We start from the raw sequence: 23,192 nt of genomic DNA on the forward strand, positions 1-23,192 counted from the left end.
GGGAGCATTGTGCCTCCAAATGCTAAACAAGGCCAGACATGCAGCAAATGTTGAATGAATGAAACCACTTTTAAAAATGTAAAACAGTCCCTGTGCTACTAAAATCCTTGCTGAATGCTTCTCCAACCTACCTGGATTTAAATCCACAGAAGTACAGGGGCCTACATGAATCTAGTATTGCCTACTTCTAAACTATTAATGCCTTACTTTGCTACTAGCACAATCGCCTCTTTATTCCTAGAACCTGGCCAACCTCATTTCTGCCTGAAGGCCTTTTCACTTGCTGCCCCCTTCCCCTAGAAGACATGAGAATATTCTTTCCCTAGATGACCTTCTCTGTATGGCTCCCTCCTTCTGTCATTTGGATCTCAGCTCAAATGTCACCTCTTCAGAGAGGCCCTGACCTTCCTATCCAAAATGATCTTCCTGTCTAACCATTCACATTAATTTTTTTATTTATTGAGAAAGATTAGCCCTGAGCTAACTACTGCCAGTCCTCCTCTTTTTTTTTGCTGAGGAAGCCTGGCCCTGAGCTAACATCCGTGCCCATCTTTCTCTACTTTATATGTGGGACACCTTCCACAACATGGTTTGCCAAGCAGTGCCATGTCTGCACCCAGGATCCGAACCGGTGAACCCCGGGCCGCCGAGAAGTGGAATGTGCGAACTTAACCGCTGCACCACCTGGCTGGCCCCTACATTAATATTTTTTATGGTGCTTATTACTATCTGGAATGATCTTTCTTTTTTTTTTTTTTTAAGATTTTCTTTTCCCTTTTTCTCCCAAAGCCCCCCAGTACATAGTTGTGTATTTTTAGTTGTGGGTCCTTCTAGTTGTGGCATGTGGGATGCCACCTCAGCATGGCTTGATGAGCAGTGCCATGTCCACACCCAGGATCCAAACTGGGAAAACCCTGGGCCACCCAAGTGGAGTCGGGAACTTAACCCCTTGGCCACAGGGCCAGACCCCCTGGAATGACCTTTTATTTGTTTACTTGTTAATTATGCCACTCCACTAGAATGTCAGTTCTTTGTGAAATCAGGGACCTTTCCTGTTTAGTTCACTAGGACACTGTTCACAATAAATACTCAGTAAATAAGTATTTGTGGAATAATAAATGAATACCAGCTAATATTTGTTATGTCAAAATTGACTATAATGGGGCCATTTTAAATGGAGTCAGAGCTGCCTTTCCAGAGAAACTGCCTTGCTGTTTTGAACTTTGGACTGGGCCAAAATGTCAATTGTTTTACAGGCAATTGTTTGAGAAGTTAACAGGAGAATGGACATCCTGATCACAAAGACTGAGGAGTGTGGACTTTCTGAAGGTAGAATCAAGTCAATCAGGGGCCAGCCATGGCTGAGTGGCTTTTGCACGCCCTGCTTCCGCGGCCCAGGATTTTCCCAGTTCAGTCCTGAGCACGGACGTGGCGCTGCTCATCAGCCATGCTGAGGCAGCATCCCACATGCTACAACTAGAAGGGCCCACAACTAAAAATACACAGCTATGTCGGGGGAGTGAGGGAGGTTGAGAGAAAAAGGAAAAAGAAAATCTTAAAAAAAAAATCAAGTCAATGTTTAGCCACTAACTCTCTGCCTCTAATTAAAATTCTTTGTAATACGAGCTCCCTCCTTTGCCTTTAAAAGCCCCTTTTACTCCCTAGTGGGACACTGTTTTTCTACCTGAATCTGTGCTTGCAATTCTTCACAATTCTGTGCTTCACAATTCTGAATTGTGAATTGCAATTCTTGAGTCCCCAAACTTTTTGCTTCTCCCACAGTTTACGCCTCTTATTCATTGACAATTACTTGATTTTGTACAAGTCACCGTCCTAAATACTTCATATATACTAAGTCATTTAATTCTCATAATACGCTATGAAGCAGATGCTATTATTGCCCTTATTTTATAGCTTGAGGAGACTGAATCACGGAGAGGATAAGAATTTGCCTAAATTCACAAACTAGTAAGTGGTAGAGCTGGGATTTGAATCCAGTCTGATTCCGAGTTTGCTTTAAGCCTAGCTCCAAAACCTTGAAGTTCATCAACATCACGTCGGTGCTCTATAAAACGAAACTTCTAGCCTTGAGATTCTGATTCCGCAGGAGAGGGGTGAGGCTGGGCATCTGTGAGTATGAAAACATGACCGCAGAGCTGGCTGGGATGGGGATTACCAAAGCACGCTCCTTCCTGCCAAGGTTACGTCAGACGCGGGCCCACCCGGCGCGTGACGCGAAGGCCTCTGGGAGTGTAGTCGCCCGGTATATTCGTCAGCGCTTCCTGGAAGTGACGCAAGCGTCCCGCCTTCTCCTGTCCGCGTTTCCGCCGTTTCGGCTCCGCTTCGGCTCCGCGGAGTGACACGCGAAGTCAGCTGGTGCGTGTTTCTTGGGCCTCGTGCTTCAGGCGGGGTTTCGGGTCGGAGCATGGGCAGGGACGGTGAGGGGCGAGGGTCGAGTGGTGGCGGTGCAGGACTCGACTCGTGGGCCGTGACTCCGGTTTTCCCGTAGGTCCAGCCGCACCCGCCGCCCTCGGCGCCGTCGCCATGTCGCGGTTTTTCACCACCGGTTCGGACAGCGAGTCCGAGTCGTCCCTGTCCGGGGAAGAGCTCGTCACCAAACCCGTCGGGGGTAACTACGGCAAACAGTGAGCGCGGGGCGTGCGTCGCGGTGCCCACTCCCGGCGTGCGGGGTTCGGCGGGCTGTGGGGGGCCGTGCGTGGGGGAGGGGAGTGAGGTAGGCGCGGCGAGAGCCGGCGCTGAGCGTGTGGAGAGTTTAAGGGGCCGCAGCAGGGTTGGAGCGACAACCTTAAAGCTTGGGGTGCTGTGAGTGTGGGAACAAGGGACAAGGGGTTTCCTGCTGGCTGGATCTCTTGCGTCAGCTTCCTAACTGGCCTCTATATCGACAGTCTCAGTCCCACCTCGCTCTTCCCTCCTCCGCTCGGCATCAGACTCCAAAAGTCGCAGTTACTCTTAGCACCAAGAACTCCTCAGTGGCTCCTCGCTGCTCGCAAAAAGAAATCCACAATGCTCTCTTGCTGTCTGGGAGCTCCTTGATGTGGCTCTGAAGCCCAGCCACCTGGTGCTGCCGGCACGTTCTTAAACTTCTGTTGTTTACCTCCGCTTAAATATCCTTTCTCTGTCTCCTCAAATTGAATTTCTTTTCACCCTTTGAAACAGTGGAATGTTGTTTCTCAAATTTCTGTCATACATATGCCATCATTATTTTTGTCACATGCCTGTGCTACTGTTTAAAAATACGTATACCCACACGCATACACTCGTATAAATTCATATCGTATGATTTCATACCACTGCCACAAGTGGGAAGCCAACATCGTTTGCCATAAAATAAGTGGAAAAATTAATAAAGTGGAAAGAAAAGAGTAGAGACATTGTTGCCAGCGAGGGCTGTCTGTGGTCTGGTCTTTCATCAAAAAAAAAAAAAAAAATTAGCAATGGAGGTGTTAAAGCCATTGAGACTTTTTCCTTGCCCTTGGCCTCTCAACCCCTGGGAAACATTGCTTTCTAGGACCTAGTTCAGGTACCACCTTCTTGGTGCTTTTTCCATTGGTTGTAGCTGAAGTATCCTCTTTGTCAACTTTTTTCAGTACTTCTTAGTAACTTGTGTCTTTAAGTAGTTTTCTGACAAAGTAAATAAGCACCTTTGTTTATTTCTGAGAGTATGGAGACAGTCATATTTCTCTGTGCTACCTGCCTCATGTGAGAAGACAAATAGAGATCACTTGGAAAGACTGGAACTAAGAAGGAAGGTTATTGGTTTCTGTTCCTTCCAAATAGGCCATTGTTGCTGAGTGAGGATGAAGAAGATACCAAGAGAGTTGTCCGAAGTGCCAAGGACAAGAGGTGAGGACCATGGGGAGGCTGCGTGGTAGGGAGTCTCTGGAACAGTGGTGGGTGTTCTGGTTGATTATGGTGGGCATGTCCAACGTGGTATTGGGTTCCCAACCCAGGTTTGAAGAGCTTACCAACCTTATCCGGACCATCCGTAATGCCATGAAGATTCGGGATGTCACCAAGTGCCTGGAAGAGTTTGAGCTGCTGGGAAAAGCATATGGGAAGGCGAAGAGCATTGTGGACAAGGAAGGGGTCCCACGATTCTATATCCGCATCTTGGCTGACCTAGAAGACTATCTTAATGAGGTGTGATTCCTTTGGGTGAGGGGGCATCTAGGAGGGGATTGTGGACCTGGGGCCTGCCCTTAACCTACTTCCAGGATCATGTCCCCTCTGGGTTGTTTGCTGTGTATACAGTGTTTCTAGAATATAAGAAATAGGATGAAGCAAGGAGAGAGTCCTTTTTTGGACTAAGAATTTTAAGTGTATTTTGTTCTTATGTTACATCTTATTTGTAGTTTTGGACTTTTGGTGGTGATACCTAAAAGATCTTTTTTTAATTATTTTTTTTAAAGATTTTATTTCCTTTTTTCTCCCCGAAGCCCCCCGGTACATAGTTGTGTATTTTTAGTTGTCGGTCCTTCTAGTTGTGGCATGTGGGATGCTGCCTCGGCATGGCTTGATGAGCAGTGCCATGTCCACGCCCAGGATCCGAACTGGCAAAATCCTGGGCCGCTGAAGCAGAGCGTGCAAACTTAACCACTTGGCCACAGGGCCGGCCCCAATACATAAAAGATCTTTAAAAAATAACAGATATAGTTAGTAAGCAGTACAGCTGGTATACAGATAGTAAGATTTAAAAAACTGGTGGTGAAGCCTGAAGTTTAAGAAATATTACTTAGTATCAGATCCTTGATTTCCCTTTCTTCCTCTCCTTTCTTTAGCTATGGGAAGATAAGGAAGGCAAGAAGAAGATGAACAAGAACAATGCCAAGGCCCTGAGCACCCTGCGCCAGAAGATCCGAAAATACAACCGAGATTTTGAGTCTCATATTACAAATTACAAACAGGTGGGGATGCTAGAGGCAGACTTTTCAAACTGTGGGAACAGTGACCCTGTGACTGAGACAAAAAAGCTTGTGCAAATGGGAGGTGTGCCTGGAGAAGGAATCATGACAAAACTCTTAGGGGTGGAGGGATAGGGTGGGGTGGTGGTTGTTAGGCATTCTTAATTTTTCTCTCACTTCGCTGTTAAGAACCCTGAGCAGTCTGCAGATGAAGATGCTGAGAAGAATGAGGAGGATTCGGAAGGTGAGAGAGGAGACCCTTGTTGGGAATGGTTAGAGGGTCCATAGTTAGGGGTTCCCTTAGCATGGTTTCTTGGTTGCCCTTCAGCCTTGCTCTCCGTCTAGCTGTTTTCCCTCCTCTTTGCCACCAGGCTCTTCAGATGAGGATGAGGATGAGGATGGAGTCAGTGCTGCAACTTTCCTGAAGAAGAAATCAGAAGTTCCTTCTGGGGAGAGTCGAAAGTTCCTCAAAAAGATGGAGGTAGGAGCCAGAGTTACACTAAGGGGTGGTTTGTCTGCTGCAGATCATTCTTGGGTTCCTGAGGAGAGGAGTCTCAGAACTCTGGGGTTAGGAGGGATTCATTTTAGCAGAGCCTGGTTTGAGAAGAGCCTTCCTCTTAGATCAGAGCACTGAGCAAACTGGAATCTAGACAGCTAGATTTTGGGCCCAGCTCTGCCCCTGGGGAGCTGTGTGTCCCTAGGGCAAGTCACCACTTCTCTCGGGGTCTTGGTGGTTCAGTTCAGCTCTTAATATCCTGATTCCGTGAATAACCACTTGTTTGCTCCTGAAAATCCCTGGAACATGTGTCAGCAGGGAGAGCAGGAAGACCAGTCAGTGTCTCCATCTCCTTCCTGCTAATCCTCTTTTTTCCTCTCAGGATGAAGATGAGGACTCAGAAGATTCAGAAGACGATGAAGACTGGGACACAGGCTCCACATCTTCTGGTTCAGACTCAGAGGAGGAAGAAGGGAAACAGACCGTGCTGGCTTCAAGATTCCTTAAAAAGTAAAAGTGGTGGTATCTTGGGCTACAGTGGGAAGGGTAGGATGCCTTTAATCATCTTGAAGGTTGTTGGTTCTTACATGCAGTGCTTTTAGATCATAGATGCCAACTGCTCCCTTTGCACAGAGGCATTTCAGAGTCAAGTATGTTAGTTGGCTGTGGTCACACAAAGCTCATGAGTCCTGACAATGGGATTTGAAGGCTTGAGAGTCCCAGTATTTAACCATGTCATTACTCACTGCACATGGACTGTGTGTAAGTCTCACTTTGCCACCAGTTAGTTGATATTGGACAAGCTCCTTAAGCTTTCCAGTCTTCAGTTTTCTCATCTGTAAAATGGGGTAGTATTTGACTCTACCTCTGAGGATAACTGCAAGATGGGAGGTGATACACGAAAGTGGTTCAGCCCAGGACTGGCGTGTGGTGAGCTCTCAGTGATAATTGCTACTCTTGTCACCCTTCCCAAGAACTTGTTAGAATATTGCATATAGACTGCAGCAAGCCTTTCTGAACTTTACCAGGACAGGCACTGAATGGGTGAAGATTCTGATTTGGATTCTGGTCCTAGCCCTTAGTCTTTTAGTAGCTGTCAACTTTGGGTAAGTTACTGTGCCTTCTTAGGTCTGCGTTTCCTCTTTTTTTTTTTTTTTTTTTTTTTTAGTTTTTTTTCTTTTAGAGGAAGATCAGCCCTGAGCTAACATCTGCCACCAATCCTCCTCTTTTTGCTGAGGAAGACTGGCCTTGAGCTAACATCTGTGCCCATCTTCCTCTGCTTTATATGTGGGACGCCTGCCACAGCATGGCTTGATAGGTGGTGCATAGGTCAACACCCGGGATCCAAACCGGTGAATCCCAGGCCCCCAAAGCGGAGTGTGCAAACTTAACTGCTTCACCACCAGGCTGACCCTCAGTTTCCTCTTTTGAAGTCAAAGTGATACCTGCTCCTATGTATTGCACAGGAGTCAAATGAAAAGCTCTGATAAACAGTACTCTTTTCATGGGCAGAACCATTGCTGCTCTTTTGCTTTTTTGGTTGCTTTCCTGGTTTCAAAAGTTGGAGTTACACTGGGGCCGGCCCTGTGGCCAAGTGGTTGAAGTTCTGAATGCACACCTTGCTTTGGTGGCCCGGGTTTGTGGGTTTGGATCTCCAGTGTGGACCTGCTCCACTCGTCAGCCATGCTCTGGAGGTATCCCACCTACACAGTAGAGGAAGATTGGCAACAGATGTTAGCTCAGGGCGAATCTTCCTCACCAAAAAAAAGTTGGGAGTTATGCTGCTTCAGGAGGTAGGGAGTTCCCTGACTCTAGAGAGGTCTAAGCATAGGCATTTTGTTGAGAAGTATTTTTCACTCTGTTCTGGGGAGCACTGTGGTCAAGTCCGGACAGGATTGCATATCTGATTTGTTTTTACTTAGAACACTTCTGACACTGTGTGTGGTTTTTTTTCCTCACACCAATCAATTCTTCAGCTCTCTGGGTACCAACTGGGTGTTCAGCAGTTCAGTTCAGTTCTGACACTACCCATAGTGCAGACCCCACAGGTTAAGGGCTCTGTCCCACTAGACTACCCCCACCTCAGACACCAGTTGCAAGTCCCAAGTTTGGCACCTGTAACTCCCAATGGACCAACCAGCTATAAACTTGGAGTTCCCACAACCCCCTCCTCAGGTTCAATAATTTATTAGAACCACTCACAGAACTCAGGAAACGACGTTACTTACTGTACCAGTTTATTATAAAGGGTGCAACTCAGGAACAGCCAAATGGAAAAGATGCATAGGGCAGGGTATGGGAGAAGGGGCCTGAGCTTCCATGCCTCTCTGGGTGCGCCACCCTCCCCGCACCTTGATGTTTTCACCAACCCAGAAACTCTCCAAACCTTGTCATTTAGGGTTTTTTATGGAGGTTTCTTTACCTAGGCATGATCGATGGAATCATTGTCCATTGATGGTTAACTCAGTCTCCAGCCCCTCTTCCCTTCCCCAGTGGTCATCGGGTGGAGCTGAAAGTTCTAACCCTGTAATTATGCCTTAGTCTTTCTGGCATCCAGCCCCTATCCTGAAAGCTATCTAAGGGCCTGTCAACAATTGCCTCATTGGAACAGAAGATGTTCCTGTCACTCAAGAGATTAATCTTGTCTTCTGTTTCATTTCTCACACTCTTTTTCTTGTTTTGCCATTTCTAGATTGTATTCTTTTTTCATCTTACTCAGTTTGTTTCCTCTACTGGTTTGGGAGTTACACGCTATTCTTTTAGAGATTACCCTTGAGATTTTTTTTAACCTATGAAATTTTACTTTGTATACTTAGCCCAAAAAAACCCCTAAAATTAGATTCAGTTCAGATTTCAAGTATCACAGGTTGAGTTAACCATGGACTCCTCAAAGGTCTTTTTGATACTGAGAGTGTGGCTTTGTAGTGTCAAAGAATAATTCAGAGATACTATTTAACTTGTATAAGGCTGACCATTATTTAGGATTGATTTCCAACTAAGACAAAAGAATAATTTACATAAGAGAAAGAGGAATGAGGAGAGAAGGAAAATCCCAGACTGTGAGAACGATGCATTTTGTTTGCATGTTTTTTTGTGTAAACTCATTAGCTATCTAAGCCAGCCAGGATTAGCTTTAGTGGTTAATGAATTTTCTAGAAACATGACAGGCTATCTCTGTAGTATCTGCCAGTATCGTTTTTCCGCATCTCCATATTAAGCCAGTCTATACCCCTTCCCTCATCAGAATTTCTCAGCTTTCATCTTTTCATCAAAACAAGCACATAAAGGGATGGGTTTAGTCTCAAGAGCTTCAGTCTCTTTTTGATGTGGGATAAGGCTGTCTAGCAACATTAAAGCACCTGGATATTGGAGAGCGGGTTTGGGCAGAAAATCTGAGGACAGTCACAGATATTATTAGAAACGTTTAGAACCTGTCTTCTAAGAATCAATTTAGTGAAGTTTTAATCAAGTGGCTTTCTTCTTACTTGGTTTGCTTTTTCCACATACGTGTTTGGGTACAATAAGATGTTATTTATTGCATAGACTTAGTCTCAATTGACCAGTACTTGAGATCAGTTTTGTTTAGGGCTAATTTTTAGCTAAGGAATTTTTGGGGCTAAAATATTGAAATTATTTTACTTGCTGTTTGGACCACATTGAAAGTAAGTTACAGATCACACATTCATGTTTCTGAATTTGTAGTTGGAGTAGAAATTCTGAAGTACAAACTGATGAAATGCAGTGTCTTAGGCCCTTTCTGATAAGTTAGCATTGTCAGACTCTTAATCAAATGTGAGCAACCAGGATTTTTATTTTGAAACTTGGATACTATTTAATGGTTGAAAAGATTAGCAGTGGAGAAAAAAGCAAAAATAATTAATTCCACGGAAGTGAAAGAGAAGGAAGACACAGATATAAGTTTGTTGTCTCGAAGATGTTTGGAGGAAGTTGTCTACATCGGATAGCATGATTGACCTATGGAATCGTGACGAGACGCTGTCTACTTCTAATAGCTGTCCACTCCTGGAACCCCCCCTTTTTTTTTTAAGTGAACCTCAGGATAGATCTGTGGTGGGATTGGATGTTCAAGTTGTTAGGATCCTCTGAAAGGTGTATGTCTTCATGAAGGGGCTAGGTAAGTAGTTGTGGCTAAGAGGACATGGAGTAGTTCTTTTTGGTGTAGTTTTAGGGCTCACCTCTTGGTGTCTCTTAATATCCTCAGTCTTTTAGCTACATATTACGTAGAGGGTCATCTGGTGATGTCCTTTTAGAAAGGTAGCTTGCATCTGTTCTATATATAACTGAGCATAAATATTAGTTTTCTGGTAATTTCTAATAAGATGTGAACATACCAAGGTATAATCTGTCATAGAAGAGAGGTCAAGCCAAGTCTTAGGTTATTCCGTTAGAATTTCATAGGGTGCGAATTCATTGTGCTTTTGAGGGGTGAATCACAATATCCTTAGGGCCGGGAGTAAAACTTCAGGCATAAGAAGATTAGGTTGTTTTGAAGTTTAGACAGCATTGATTTTGAAATAGCATTAGGTCCTTTGATCTTCTCAGAGCTTTGGAGATGATGTGGACCAAGCAGTTTCAGTTTAATGAACATACTTTGCATATTTGTAAAGTGAATTTTTATCATTAGAGAGTATTGTGGTAGTATTGGGGTGGGGGGGCACATGCTTTTATTAGGAGTTACAGCATAAATCTTTTGGCAAGAGAAGATTTTAATCCAGGCAAATTTATAAACTGTTACTAAAACATATTTAGACCTTTTAAGCTGTTAAAGTGAAATTTATTTGTAAATGTTAAAATGGTGATTTATGATAATTCTAGGTAATTCAGATGTCTGTTGAGTTTTTCTGGAAAGATTTTTTCATCAATATCTATGTAAAATTTGAAGTAATTTGTCTCTGTCATTTGGTTTCTGTTTCCTTATGTCAGTATTAAAGGTGATTAAAAACATCATCTAGAGATGATTTCAGATGTCATGTGGCCTAAGACTGCTTTGAGACAGTCAATGATCTTATACTTTTTTGTGGGAGCATTTTGTTGTATTGAAGAAGTGCTTTTTTAAACTCAGAATTTAGATTAATCAGTTGTTAGAAGAGAAAAGGGGGGGAAGCAGAGAATCTGGAAACAATAAATGTTTTTTGCAGTTTTTTTCCTTTTTCTTTTTTTGATTTTTAAACTGATTGGTTGGTGGCTGGTAAAAAGGTCAGTCTGGGCAGAGCAGCTGGTATCAAGGAACAACTATGTGGCTTATGGATGCTCTGGAAAGCCTTAGAGGTTAGCTGTGGAGCAACAGCGAGGGCTGTTTCTGTGCCTACAGTGACCTGGTTAGCACCTCTACCTTATTAGACCAGACCGTACTCTTCCCTTCATAAGTTTCTTAGTGGGTGTAATATGGTGACGGACTTTGGTAAGTAGTCCAACAAATTCAAATGCTTAGTGGTCCTTCTTTAGGGTATGGTTATGGTTGACTCTAGGTCATTCATTTTTTTTTTTTTTTTTTAAGACTTTATTTTCTTTTTTTCTCCCCAAAGCCCCCTAGGACATAGTTGTATATTTTTAGCTGTGGGTCCTTCTAGTTGTGGCATGTGGGACACCGTCTCAGCATGGCTTGATGAGCAGTGCCGTGTCTGCACCCAGGATCTGAACCTGCAAAACCCTGGGCCACCGAAGTAGAGTGTGGGAACTTAACCACTCAGCCACGGGGCTGGCCCCTACGTCATTCTTGTAGAGTGTAACTTGGACCCAGGACTTGGTGGAGGAAAAGAGGAAGTTGATGGGCGGAAGAAGGCTCAAAAGTGGAGAGGGGATTGGTCTTTCATATTCTCCCTTGTCTCCTGGCAGGGCCCCCACCACAGAGGAGGACAAGAAGGCAGCTGAGAAGAAACGGGAGGACAAAGCCAAGAAGAAGCATGATAGGAAATCTAAGCGCCTGGATGAGGAGGAGGAGGACAATGAAGGCGGAGAGTGGGAAAGGGTCCGGGGTGGAGTACCTCTCGTTAAGGTGAGGATTTTAGAAATAAAATGAATCGGGAAACAGTTTGGGAGAGCATACAGGTGTCCTTCTGATGGGGTTGGGAGAAAAGTTAAGGCAAAAATGGATTCCTATTGGCCTGCCCATGACAGGATGTCTGTTGCCTAGGAGAAGCCAAAAATGTTTGCCAAGGGAACTGAGATCACCCATGCTGTTGTCATCAAGAAACTGAATGAGATCTTACAGGCGCGAGGCAAGAAGGGAACTGATCGGTAAGATTTGTGTGCCTGGGCTGTGCGATTACAGAGAAAAGCTCTTTTTCTCTAAGATACAGGGTGGCAGTTGAAGGGGAAATAGTGCTGTTTGGGGAAGACCTCTGTGTGACTACAGTAGAAGGAATGGTGTATTTGGAACATACCAATCCATTTTCTGCTCTTTACTGTCCCTTTGACCTTAAACCGGTCAGTTAACCTTTTGGGACTGTTTTCCCATCTGTAAAATGAGAATTATGCTCACCTTGTTTATTTATTCAGTGACTGAAGAGGATGGTAGATTGTTAGCATTATTGCTGTTTCTGTTTGGCACTTATGATGGAGAAGTATGTAGATGGGTGGTGAGGATAGGGCGATTGGGAGTGAGGCTGCTTTGCTTGTCTGAAGAGAGCATGCTGTATGGCAGGATGAGGCTTTTTGATTTGTCTCTGATGCCTCACCCAGTTCTGTACCCCTCCAGTGCAGCCCAGATTGAGCTGCTGCAGCTGCTGGTTCAGATTGCTTCTGAAAACAACCTTGGGGAGGGTGTAATCGTCAAGATCAAGTTCAATATCATCGCCTCTCTCTATGATTACAACCCCAACCTGGCCACATACATGAAGGTGAGGGCAATGAAGAGCATCCTAGGGCTGAGTTGGTGGGTCAGGGGAAGGTGCCTAATGTCTTAAAATTCAAGGGCTGTGGAAACAGTCTTAGTGGTTGAAGGTCCTGTGGATTCCTGGTAAAGGGGCTCTTGGAAGGCATCTGCTTATTCCACCTTTACACCTCTGACTGCTGTCTGATCTCTTGGCAGCCTGAGATGTGGCAGAAGTGCCTGGACTGCATCAATGAGCTGATGGATATCCTGTTTGCAAACCCCAACATCTTTGTTGGAGAGAACATTCTGGAAGAGAGTGAGAACCTGCATAATATTGAGCAGGTAAAAAAGAGGAATTAATGGCTAATTGATGGTGCTTGTTGTCTACTTTGGGAAGACTCACTGGAGACAGAAGGATTGAATTTGGGACTGAGATCTGGGCTAAGGTATTTACTCTTCCTTTGCCTTCCTCTTTAGCCATTGCGTGTCCGTGGCTGTATCCTAACTCTGGTGGAACGAATGGATGAAGAGTTTACCAAAATAATGCAGAATACTGATCCTCACTCTCAAGGTGAGCCTGAGCAAATGTGGGAGTCAGTGAGAGGAAAAGCACAGCGAGTAATAGTAAAGATTATACTAAACCGGAGTGTTTGGAAAGCCAACCCTTGTTTATGCCAGCATTCACACTGGAGGGCCTCTGAGGATGCTGGGCCTCAGTCCTATAGCTTCTGATTCAGTAAGTCTAGGTGGGGCCCAAAAATGTGCATTTCTAACACATTCCCAGGTGATGCTGTCTGGGGACTGCACTTTGAGGACCCTTGTGATATAGCTTCTAAACACTTGGCTTGTTTAGATTGGATCAGAGGCATTGGGATGGGGAAAATAGAGGGCATCTACTCAGTAAAATGTGAATGCCCATCGAGTCAAGGGCATAGTGATGAACAAGGCAGCTGGAGGCCTTCTTGCTCATGGAGCTCACATTTTGGTGCTGGAGAAAGGTACTTCGACAGACAAATGAGGCGGTTGTAGACCATGTAAAGTGGGAATTAGAAATTCAGATGGGGCACCTGTGATAAAGAGTGACTGGAGGGGTGGCTGCTTTCCATAGTGGTTGACAAATCGTCTTTAGGTGGGGGCGATTTGAGGTAAGATCCAAATGAGGAGGAAGAGTTCATTAGGGGAGGAATTAGCATAAGAGAGCACCTGACAGGAGGAAGCAAAAGTGAGCTTGGCATGTCCTGAAAGAGGATGGTGTTTTCAGGGCACAGCAAGTAAACTTTTCTGATGGGTACAGAAAACAGGTTACTTGATTGACTGACAACAGATGATTGGGAAATCCTGGGTACCAGGCTGAGATGAGGGTGGGTGCTCTCTCTGCCAGAGTATGTGGAGCACCTGAAGGATGAGGCACAGGTGTGCGCCATCATTGAGCGCGTGCAGCGCTACTTGGAGGAGAAGGGCACTACTGAGGAGATCTGTCGTGTCTACTTGAGGCGCATCCTCCACACCTACTACAAATTTGATTACAAGGCCCATCAGCGGCAGCTTACCCCGCCTGAGGGCTCCTCAAAGGTGAGTGCTTTGCAGCCATGTCAGAGGGGAGAGGGATGTGTCAGTCTGTCCTACAAGTCTTTCCGGACTTGATGACAAATCTCCTCTTCACTGGGGACTCTGAGATGGAGCAGGGAGGGGAACTTGGAGGGACTAGACCGAGGCTGAATGGAGTCTCATCTTTGATTGCTGGAGCCTGAGCCATTTAGAACTATTATCTTTGCCATATCTCCTCCTCCAACAACACCCCCTCCCAGTCTGAGCAAGACCAGGCAGAAAATGAGGGCGAGGACTCAGCTGTGTTGATGGAGAGACTGTGCAAGTACATCTATGCCAAGGACCGCACAGACCGTATCCGCACGTGTGCCATCCTCTGCCATATCTACCATCATGCTCTGCACTCCCGCTGGTACCAGGCCCGTGACCTCATGCTCATGAGCCATCTACAAGACAACATTCAGCACGCGGACCCACCAGTACAGGTAGGGTGGGAAGGAGGTGCTCTGGCCCTGGTGGCAAAGGGAAGACTAGGCCAGGCCCGGTCCTCTATTTGAGTAAAGTGGCTCAACCAGATTAGCCACCTATCTGGCTACGCAGATGTAAGTAGACACTTGGTCCTTCCCAAATGTCAGCATTCTTTGATCCTCCTGCATGTTAACATATTTTGTACTGTTCCAATAGCATTAGAGTCATCTGGGATATAGATCTGGGTTCAGCTAACGTTTGTTTTACCTACTATATGTGTGTCTGGTTCCGAACTTTAGGAGGTCATGTTATTTTAAAAGATGAAGTTGTTAGACTGAGAGGAAAGACAGGGACCCAAATGCAGGGTGATGTGTTGGGACATAACAGTGGAACAGTTAATTTTGTGTGTGGCAGTATTGTGAGGACATCTCATATAGAAGGAATATTATGTCTAAGTGTAGATCCTGCAGATGTATGTTTAAAACAGATATTTGTGTGAAGAACATTTTGTGAACCTGTCTGGTGGTGGTTTTTAAATAGCACTCCTATTTTTTATTCCATTATATGAATTTATCGCAAATTCTTGATCTCTTTTCCTCTTGCTAGATACCTGGTCTATTTCCCATTTTGGGCTCTTATAAATGAAGGTGCTGTGAAAGCTTATGTATAAGCCTTTGTGTGGATGTATGTTTTCTCTTGGGTTATTGAGAGTGGGAATTGCTGCATCATAGGGTAGGTGTATGTTTAGTTTTATAATCAACTCAAAAGTGGTTATACCATTTTACACTCCTACCAGTAGCATCTGAGTGCTCCTTGTCAATATTTGACATTGTTGGTCTTTTTAACTTTAGCCATATTGGTTGTTGTGTAATGGTATCTCATTGTGGTGTTAGTTTGTATTTCTCTGATAACTAGGGAAATTGACTACTTTTTTTATGTTTATTGGCCGTTTATATATCTTCTTTCATGAAATGTCTAGTCGGCTTTTGCCCTTGTTTTTTTTTTAAAGCTTCGAGTGTTAATTTTTTAAATTACTGAGTTGTAGAAATTCTTTATATATCCTGGTTACTAGTCCTTTGTCAGATAAATGTTTTCCAAATATTTTCTTCCAGTCTTTGGTTTTCCTATTCGTTTTCTTAACCATGCCTTTTGGTATAGTTTAATTTAGCAATTTTTTCTTTTATGGTTATTATTTCCTGGGTTCTGTCTAAAAGAAACCTTTGCCTACTTGCAATTCATGAAGATATTCTATTTTTATATTTTTGAAAGTTCTTTTTTTTTTTTTTTTTAAAGATTGGCACCTGAGCTAACAACTGTTGCCAATCTTCTTTTTTTTCCTTCTCCCCAAAGACCTCCAGTATACGGTTGTATATTATAGTTGTGAGTGCCTCTGGTTGTGCTATGTGGGACCCCACCTCAGCATGGCCTGGTAAGCAGTGCCATGTCTGTGCCAGGGATCCAAACCGGTGAAACCCTGGGCCACCGAAGCAGAGTGTACAATGCACGAACTTAACCACTCATGGCCAGCCCATTTTTGAAAGTTCTTAATGGTTGTAGCTTTCATATTTAGATCTATGACTTTGCATGTGGTGTGAAGTCAGGGTTAAAGACATTCTTTCCCCATTGTATTTGCTTTGATGCCTTTGAAAAATCACATGACCCTGTAATATGCGTGTATTTCTGGGCTCTCTCTTCTGTTCCATTCATTCATCTTTTTGTCTATCCTTATGCTAGTTCCACACTGTCTTGATTGCTGTGCCTTTACAATAAGTCTTGAAATTAAGTAGTGTAAGTCCTCCAACTTTGTTCTTTTTTAAGAATGCTCTGGCTATTCTGTGACCTTTGCATTTCCACATAAATTTTAGAATCAGCCTGTCAGTTTCTACAAAAACACCTGCTGAAATTATATTGAATCTGTAAATCAGTTTTGGGAGAATTAACATCTTAACAACATTAAACCTTTTGATCTTTTTTTGGGAAGAAGATTAGCCCTGAGCTAACATCTGCCACCAATCCTCCTCTTTTTTGCTGAGGAAGACTGGCCCTGAGCGAACATCCATGCCTGTCTTCCTCCACTTTATATGTGGGATGCCTACCACAGCATGGCCTGCCAAGCGGTGCCATATCTGCACCTGGGATCCAAACCAGTGAACCCTGGGCCACCAAGGTGGAATGTGCACACTTAACCACTGCGCCACCCAGCCAGCCCTTGAACCTTTTGATCTTACACATTTTCTCTTCATTTAATATCTTCAGTTTCTCTGCAATGTTTTATGGTTTTCACTGTAGAGATGTTACACATCTTTTAAAATTTTAATCCTGAATATTATGCAATTTTTGATACCTTTGTCAATGCAATTGTTTTTTAAAGATTTTATTTTATTTATTGATTTATTTTTTTAAAGATTTTATTTTATTTTTTCCTTTTTCTCCCCAAAGCCCCCCGGTACATAGTTGTATATTCTTCGTTGTGGGTCCTTCTAGTTGTGGCATGTGGGACGCCGCCTCAGCGTGGCTCGATGAGCAGTGCCGTGTCCGCACCCAGGATTTGAACCAACGAAACACTGAGCCGCCTCCAGCAGAGCACACAAACTTAACCACTCGGCCATGGGGCCAGCCCCACAATTGTTTTTTAAATTTCATTTTCCAGTTAACTACCAGTATTTAAAAGTACAGTTAATTTTTGTATGTTGGCCTTATATCCTGCTGTTTTGCTTAATTCAATTACTAGGTCTAGTACTTATTTTATAGATTCCTTAAGATTTTCTACTGAAATGTCATCTGCTGCAGTTTATTTACTGTATCAATCTTAGTGACTTTTCTTTCTTTTTTATTTATTTCTTGCTGTATTACAGTGACTCCAATCTCCTATACTTAGTGCTGAATGGAAGTAATGAGAGCAGACATCTTGCTTTGTTCCCAGTCTTAGCAGGGAAGCAGTCAACATTTCACCCATTAAATATAATGTTAAGCTGTAGTATTTTTGTAGATACCCTTTCTCAGATTGAGACGGTTCTCTTCTGATCCTGGTTGGCTGAGAATTTGTCCTAAATAGAGGTTGGATTTTGTAAAAAGCTTTTTCTGCATCTACTGAAATGATGCACAGTTATCTCTCCTTTATTCTGTTCATATGGTAAATAACCATGATTTTAGATTTTTATACTAGCCTTTCATTCCGGAGATACATGCTTTCTTGGTCATGATATAATCTCATATATAGCTGGAATCAGTTTGTGAATAGTTTCTAAGGTTCTTTGCATCTGTGTTCATGACTGATAGTGACTTCTGTATTTTTGTTATTGTCAATAAAGATTTAGTCTTTTTCCCCTCAGAAATCTGTGCTACCTATAGTCTGCCTTGTCTTAATTAGTGGCGAGTCTGTCTTTTCACTTGCTTAGGCCAGAAACCTTGGAATCATCCTTAATTCTTATTTTTCTCTCACATACCATATCTGATTCTCCAGCCATTTCTGTTCAAAATCCATATCTGACCACTTAATATTACTTCCACTGCTACCGTCTGGTCTAAGCCACCATCATCTTCCTGGTCTCTCTGCGTCTGCCCTCATATCCCTTCAGGCTCTCCTTAATACAGTAGCCAGAGTAACCATGTTAAATTAAGTCAGATTATGTCACCGATTTCCTCACAACCTTCCCATGGTTTCCCATCTTCAAATCCTTAATAGGGCATAGGAAGCCGTGTGCTTGCGCACCCTCCAGTGGATGAGCACATCTTTCCCCAGCTCTAGCCATGTCACACTTCTTGTTCCTGGACTACACCTGGCACGATTCTTCCATAGGGCCTTTAATTTGCTTTTCTATTTTTTCTGGAAGCCTCTTCCTCAGAATACCACCATGACTTGCTCTCTCTTTTTCTATTAGGTCTTTATTTAAACATTCCCTTCAAAAAGAGGCCTTCTCTACTTATCCTGTGTAAAATTACGAGCTCCCCACTCTACCAGCACCACACAAACTCTCTTCCTAACTCTCTCTTCTGCTTTATTTTTCTCCTTAGCCTGAATCACCACCTACATATTGTGGTTATTTTGTCCTCCAAACCCCTGTTCCTAGAATGTAAGCTCCATGGAAGGGCAGGGGCTTGTCTCTTTTGTTCTCTGTCCCAGGCTGTAGCCTAGTGCTCAGCATATATTAGGTGCTTGATGTATATTTGTTGAATAAATGAAAGATTTGCTTTGTGGCCCTCACCTCTGAGTGTGTTGTCCTTTGCTCGCAGATCCTGTACAACCGCACCATGGTGCAGCTGGGCATCTGTGCCTTCCGCCAGGGCCTGACCAAGGATGCTCACAATGCCCTGCTAGACATCCAGTCGAGTGGCCGAGCCAAGGAGCTTCTGGGCCAGGGTCTGCTGCTGCGCAGCCTGCAGGAGCGCAACCAGGAGCAGGAGAAGGTAGAGCGGCGCCGGCAGGTGCCGTTCCACCTGCACATCAACCTGGAGCTGCTGGAGTGTGTTTATCTGGTGTCTGCCATGCTGCTGGAGATCCCCTACATGGCCGCCCATGAGAGTGATGCCCGCCGGCGCATGATCAGCAAGCAGTTCCATCACCAACTGCGGGTGGGCGAGCGACAGCCATTGCTGGGTGAGTGTGGGGCTCTGTAGTACAGCAAACTTGGTTCATTCTTTGATTATTTTTGATCATAAGAGTTGGGAATCTAAAAGGAATAACATTCTTATGAGATGATTCCATTTGATTTCATGACATCTCCATATAGAACCTAAAGACATCCTTTTTACTCAGCAATCTCAGTAGCCTGTTACCATAGGATACATTGTCTTAGCCTACAAATTAAGATCCCTGCTTGCTGTCGTTCTCCCCTTCAGTCTGTATTATCTTTCTGCCAAACCTATGATGTTATACACCCCGAACACCTTCAGAAGTTCTTCATGGCCGACAGAGTAAAGTCCAGCCTCCTTAGTCACTGAGTTAGACTCTCCATGATCTGACTCCAACAATGTTTTTTAATATAAACTTACATAGAACTTTTTTCCTGGCTGGCACTGTTCTTAAGGGTTTTATAAGTAATAATTCATTTAATCTTCATTAGTAATAACCCTATGATGCAGGTACTCTTATTACTCCGTTTTTCCTGATTAGGAAACAGGCACATAAGTTAAGTGACTTACCCAGGTTTAACAGTTAATATTTGCCTCTCTAACCTTTTTTTTTTTTTTTTTTTACTGTTTTTCTTCTTCACGCATGTTATTTTTTTTAACCAAACGAGCTAGATCCTTAGCATTCAAGAATCTAACATTGGCTCCTTTGATCACTTCTGAAAGATCAGATCATTCAGTCCAGGGATTGAGTGAGTTGTGATTTCACTGGAAAAGGAATTTGAATTGTGCCTTTCCTGTGAGGTTGGTGCATGGAAGGACTTGGTGAGTGAGCCAAGCTTACTGTGTACAGCCACATCCCCTTACAGATTTGTCCTCTACTGGTTGTGTGTGGTCATGCTAAAGTGCAGGTGCCCCTTAGGCAAATTTTATTTGGCTTAGGTAGTAATACTTTATTTTGTTGTTTTTTTAAAAATGAAAAAAAAATTTTTTTTAAAGATTCACACCTGAGCTAACATCTGTTGCCAATGTTTTATTTTTTTATTTATTTTCTTTTTCTCCCCAAAGTCCCCCAGTACATAGCTGTATATTCTAGTTGCAAGTCCTTCTCATTGTGATGACTGGGCCATGTCTGCATCCAGGATCCGAACTGGTGAAACCCTGGGCCACCAAAGTGGAGCGCGTGAACTTAACCACTCGGCCACGGTGCCGGCACCTATTTTGTTTTGTTTTAATTGGAAAATTTCCAGTGAAAACCCTCATTTACAGCATCTCTTAGGGCTCTCTGGTTCACCACAGTCCCTGTGTCTCTCTCTAACTGCCTGTAGTGGAGCCAAAGCCAGTTTCTATTTCAGCTCTGCGCTGCTGTTTGGTTTGTAGAGAAGTGTTCTTTGAACCTCTAACTTTGCATCTTTCAAAGTTGACAAAAAGGAAGCTGATCCAAAAGGGGTATATACTTTTCCTTTTACTCAGCTGTGTTCATACGTTTCTATTTGGGCCTGATCTGTGTGTGCATTTGAGCTTGCCTTCCCTGTCCTAAGGTCTGCCATGTTCATGTTTCCCTGCACTTGCCGTCCATTTCTCGTCTTAGGACGTTTGCTCTTTGTTGTCTACCCTGAATTCTAGTTGCTCTTGTTTGCCATGTCTTACCTTCCTGGCTTGTCTGAGGATGGTATTTGGAGAACCTAATCCATAATCAGCACATCAAACCTGTGATTTCACAGAGGTAAAGTGAAGCTAGATTTTTTTTTTTTTAAGATTTTATTTTTCCTTTTTCTCCCCAAAGCCCCCCAGTACATAGTTGCGTATTTTCAGTTGTGGGTCCTTCTAGTTGTGGCATGTGGGATGCCACCTCAGCATGGCCTGGTGAGTGATGCTGTGTCCACGCCCAGGATCTGAACCAGCAAAACCCTGGGCTGCTGAAGCGGAGCGTGTGTACTTAACCACTCGGCCACGGTGCCGGCCCTTGACGCTAGATTTTTTTAAGGAAAAGGAGTGAGCTGCTTTAAAGAAAAGCAAACCAATAACATTGTGACATATAGATACGGCAAAGATCACGAAAGTGATTTAAGAAGGAATGAAGTTGGATAAATACTATTCCAGTTGAGATGTTAGACTTTTTTTAGTTCAAGAAACCCTGCAAGAACTGATGAAAGCAATGGACCCTTTTCCTAGGAAAACGAATGTAAGGATCCACATGGCAATTTGTCAACGTTTTTTTTTTTTTAAAGATTGGCACCTAAACTAACATGTGTTGCTGATCTTTTTTTTTCCTCCTCCTTCTTCTTTTCCCCAAAGGCCCCTCAGTACGTAGTTGTATATTCTAGTTGTAGGTCCTTCCGGCTTTTCTATGTGGGATACCACCTCAGCATGGCTTGATGAGTGGTGCCATGTCCGTGCCCAGGATCCAAACCGGGGAAACCCTGGGCGCCGAAGTGGAGCACACAAACTTAACCACTTGGCCACGGGGATGGCCCCCCATTTGTCCCCATTTTTAAGGGGTTCACCAATCCCCTGAAGCACATCTATGGGACTGATTTAGTCTAAATATAGATAGATTTATTCTGATAGTAAATGACTTGTATGATACATGACTATTTAGTGGAGAGCTGGGAGAGTCTCCAGTCTGGTTGTTTGCTCTCCTCGCTTGTGTTCCTCCTTGAACAGTGTTCGTGGGGGCAGGAACCTTGGTCCCAAGTTTCCCTAGGTCCTACCTCATTCCCAACCTTTCAGGTCCCCCTGAGTCAATGAGAGAACATGTGGTTGCTGCCTCCAAGGCCATGAAGATGGGTGACTGGAAGACCTGCCACAGTTTTATCATCAATGAGAAGATGAATGGCAAAGTGTGGGACCTTTTCCCTGAGGCTGACAAAGTCCGAACCATGCTGGTTAGGTGAGCAGAGAGGGAGGCCTTGGTGGGTGAAGAAAAGATTGGTTGGTCTCCATTCCTGAAGCTCCTCCCTCGTTTCTCTCTCCTCCCCACAGGAAGATCCAGGAAGAGTCACTGCGGACATACCTCTTCACTTACAGCAGTGTCTATGACTCCATCAGGTAGGATGAGCCCTGAGGAAGCACAGGGGCTGCAGCTTCGTGCTCGAGGATCCTGACTGCTCCCTGCTCTCTGCCTTATTTCTCCCCAGCATGGAGACACTGTCGGACATGTTTGAGCTGGACCTGCCCACTGTGCACTCCATCATCAGCAAGATGATCATTAATGAAGAGTTGATGGTAAGGGCCAGGGGTGGTAAATGGGCAGGTGCAGTCATGGAGAGTTTGGAGTAGAGGGATCTGACTTGTGTTGTGTCCCCTCATCTGCCTCACTCCTCTCAGGCCTCCCTAGACCAGCCGACGCAGACAGTAGTGATGCACCGTACCGAGCCCACTGCCCAACAGAACCTGGCTCTGCAGCTAGCTGAGAAGCTAGGCAGCCTAGTGGAAAATAATGAGCGGGTGTTTGACCACAAGCAGGGTACCTATGGTGGCTACTTCCGAGGTAAGTGGTTCCATCCCCTCTGTTCCCCAGGGTTCTGGCCCCCTTACTGCCTCTCCCCTGGTATTCACCCCCTCCCCTTCCATCGCTCTCTTGCAGACCAGAAGGATGGCTACCGCAAAAACGAGGGGTACATGCGCCGGGGTGGCTACCGCCAGCAGCAGTCTCAGACAGCCTACTGATTGCGTCACTTCTGTCCCCATGGCCTAGACCATTCAATCTTTAAGTTCTAAACTGCACCCCAATTATTAAAGGTCTCTTTTGAGTTGTTACAGTTCCTCCTTGTCTACATGTTGCCACAAAGGTGTGTTGGACACGTTCGTTTGCTAATTATATTTCTGAGCTGCTACCACATGACAGGCACAAGGCTTAGAGTGCAGACATGTCTTGTACATATCCCTGACTTGAGAGAGCTTGTTGGTCTTTGACATTTAAGAGAAAAGTGTAATAACATGTGATCGTTATAACAGGAGTATGAGAAAAAGTTGGTGGATATATTGAACAGGATGTGATGACACAGGTCAGATCCCTCTACTCCAAACTCTCCATGACTGCACCTGCCCATTTACCACCCCTGGCCCTTACCATCAACTCTTCATTAATGATCATCTTGCTGATGATGGAGTGCACAGTGGGCAGGTCCAGCTCAAACATGTCCGACAGTGTCTCCATGCTGGGGAGAAATAAGGCAGAGAGCAGGGAGCAGTCAGGATCCTCGAGCACGAAGCTGCAGCCCCTGTGCTTCCTCAGGGCTCATCCTACCTGATGGAGTCATAGACACTGCTGTAAGTGAAGAGGTATGTCCGCAGTGCGTAAATATCAGGGGAAGCGTAATGGAGGAAGTAGTGGTGGTTGGCTCTTGTG

At 44.3% G+C, this 23,192-nt stretch overlaps 1 protein-coding gene across 2 annotated transcripts; it reads left to right on the top strand.

Moving 5' to 3' along the window:
• The first annotated feature begins 2,188 nt into the window (after positions 1–2,188).
• Positions 2,189–22,605, top strand: LOC100064310 (eukaryotic translation initiation factor 3 subunit C). 2 transcript variants are annotated; one of them, XM_014730035.3, is made up of 21 exons: positions 2,189–2,376; positions 2,510–2,645; positions 3,799–3,864; positions 3,972–4,161; positions 4,800–4,925; positions 5,112–5,166; positions 5,294–5,403; positions 5,801–5,928; positions 11,275–11,434; positions 11,573–11,676; positions 12,137–12,278; positions 12,470–12,595; positions 12,731–12,824; positions 13,635–13,825; positions 14,062–14,286; positions 18,503–18,866; positions 21,572–21,731; positions 21,824–21,889; positions 21,979–22,066; positions 22,169–22,331; positions 22,428–22,605. In XM_014730035.3, the coding sequence occupies exons 2-21, from the start codon at positions 2,545–2,547 to the stop codon at positions 22,508–22,510; spliced, it is 2,742 nt and encodes a 913-aa protein (XP_014585521.2). In that variant the 5' UTR covers positions 2,189–2,376; positions 2,510–2,544; the 3' UTR covers positions 22,511–22,605. The 2 variants fall into 2 exon arrangements, with proteins under 2 accessions (XP_014585521.2, XP_023471819.1); XM_023616051.2 differs by having other exon boundaries at positions 2,238–2,376; positions 11,576–11,676.
• Positions 22,606–23,192: the final 587 nt, after the last annotated feature.

Source organism: Equus caballus, chromosome 13 (assembly GCF_041296265.1).
Source record: "Equus caballus isolate H_3958 breed thoroughbred chromosome 13, TB-T2T, whole genome shotgun sequence".
Lineage (NCBI taxonomy): Eukaryota > Metazoa > Chordata > Mammalia > Perissodactyla > Equidae > Equus > Equus caballus.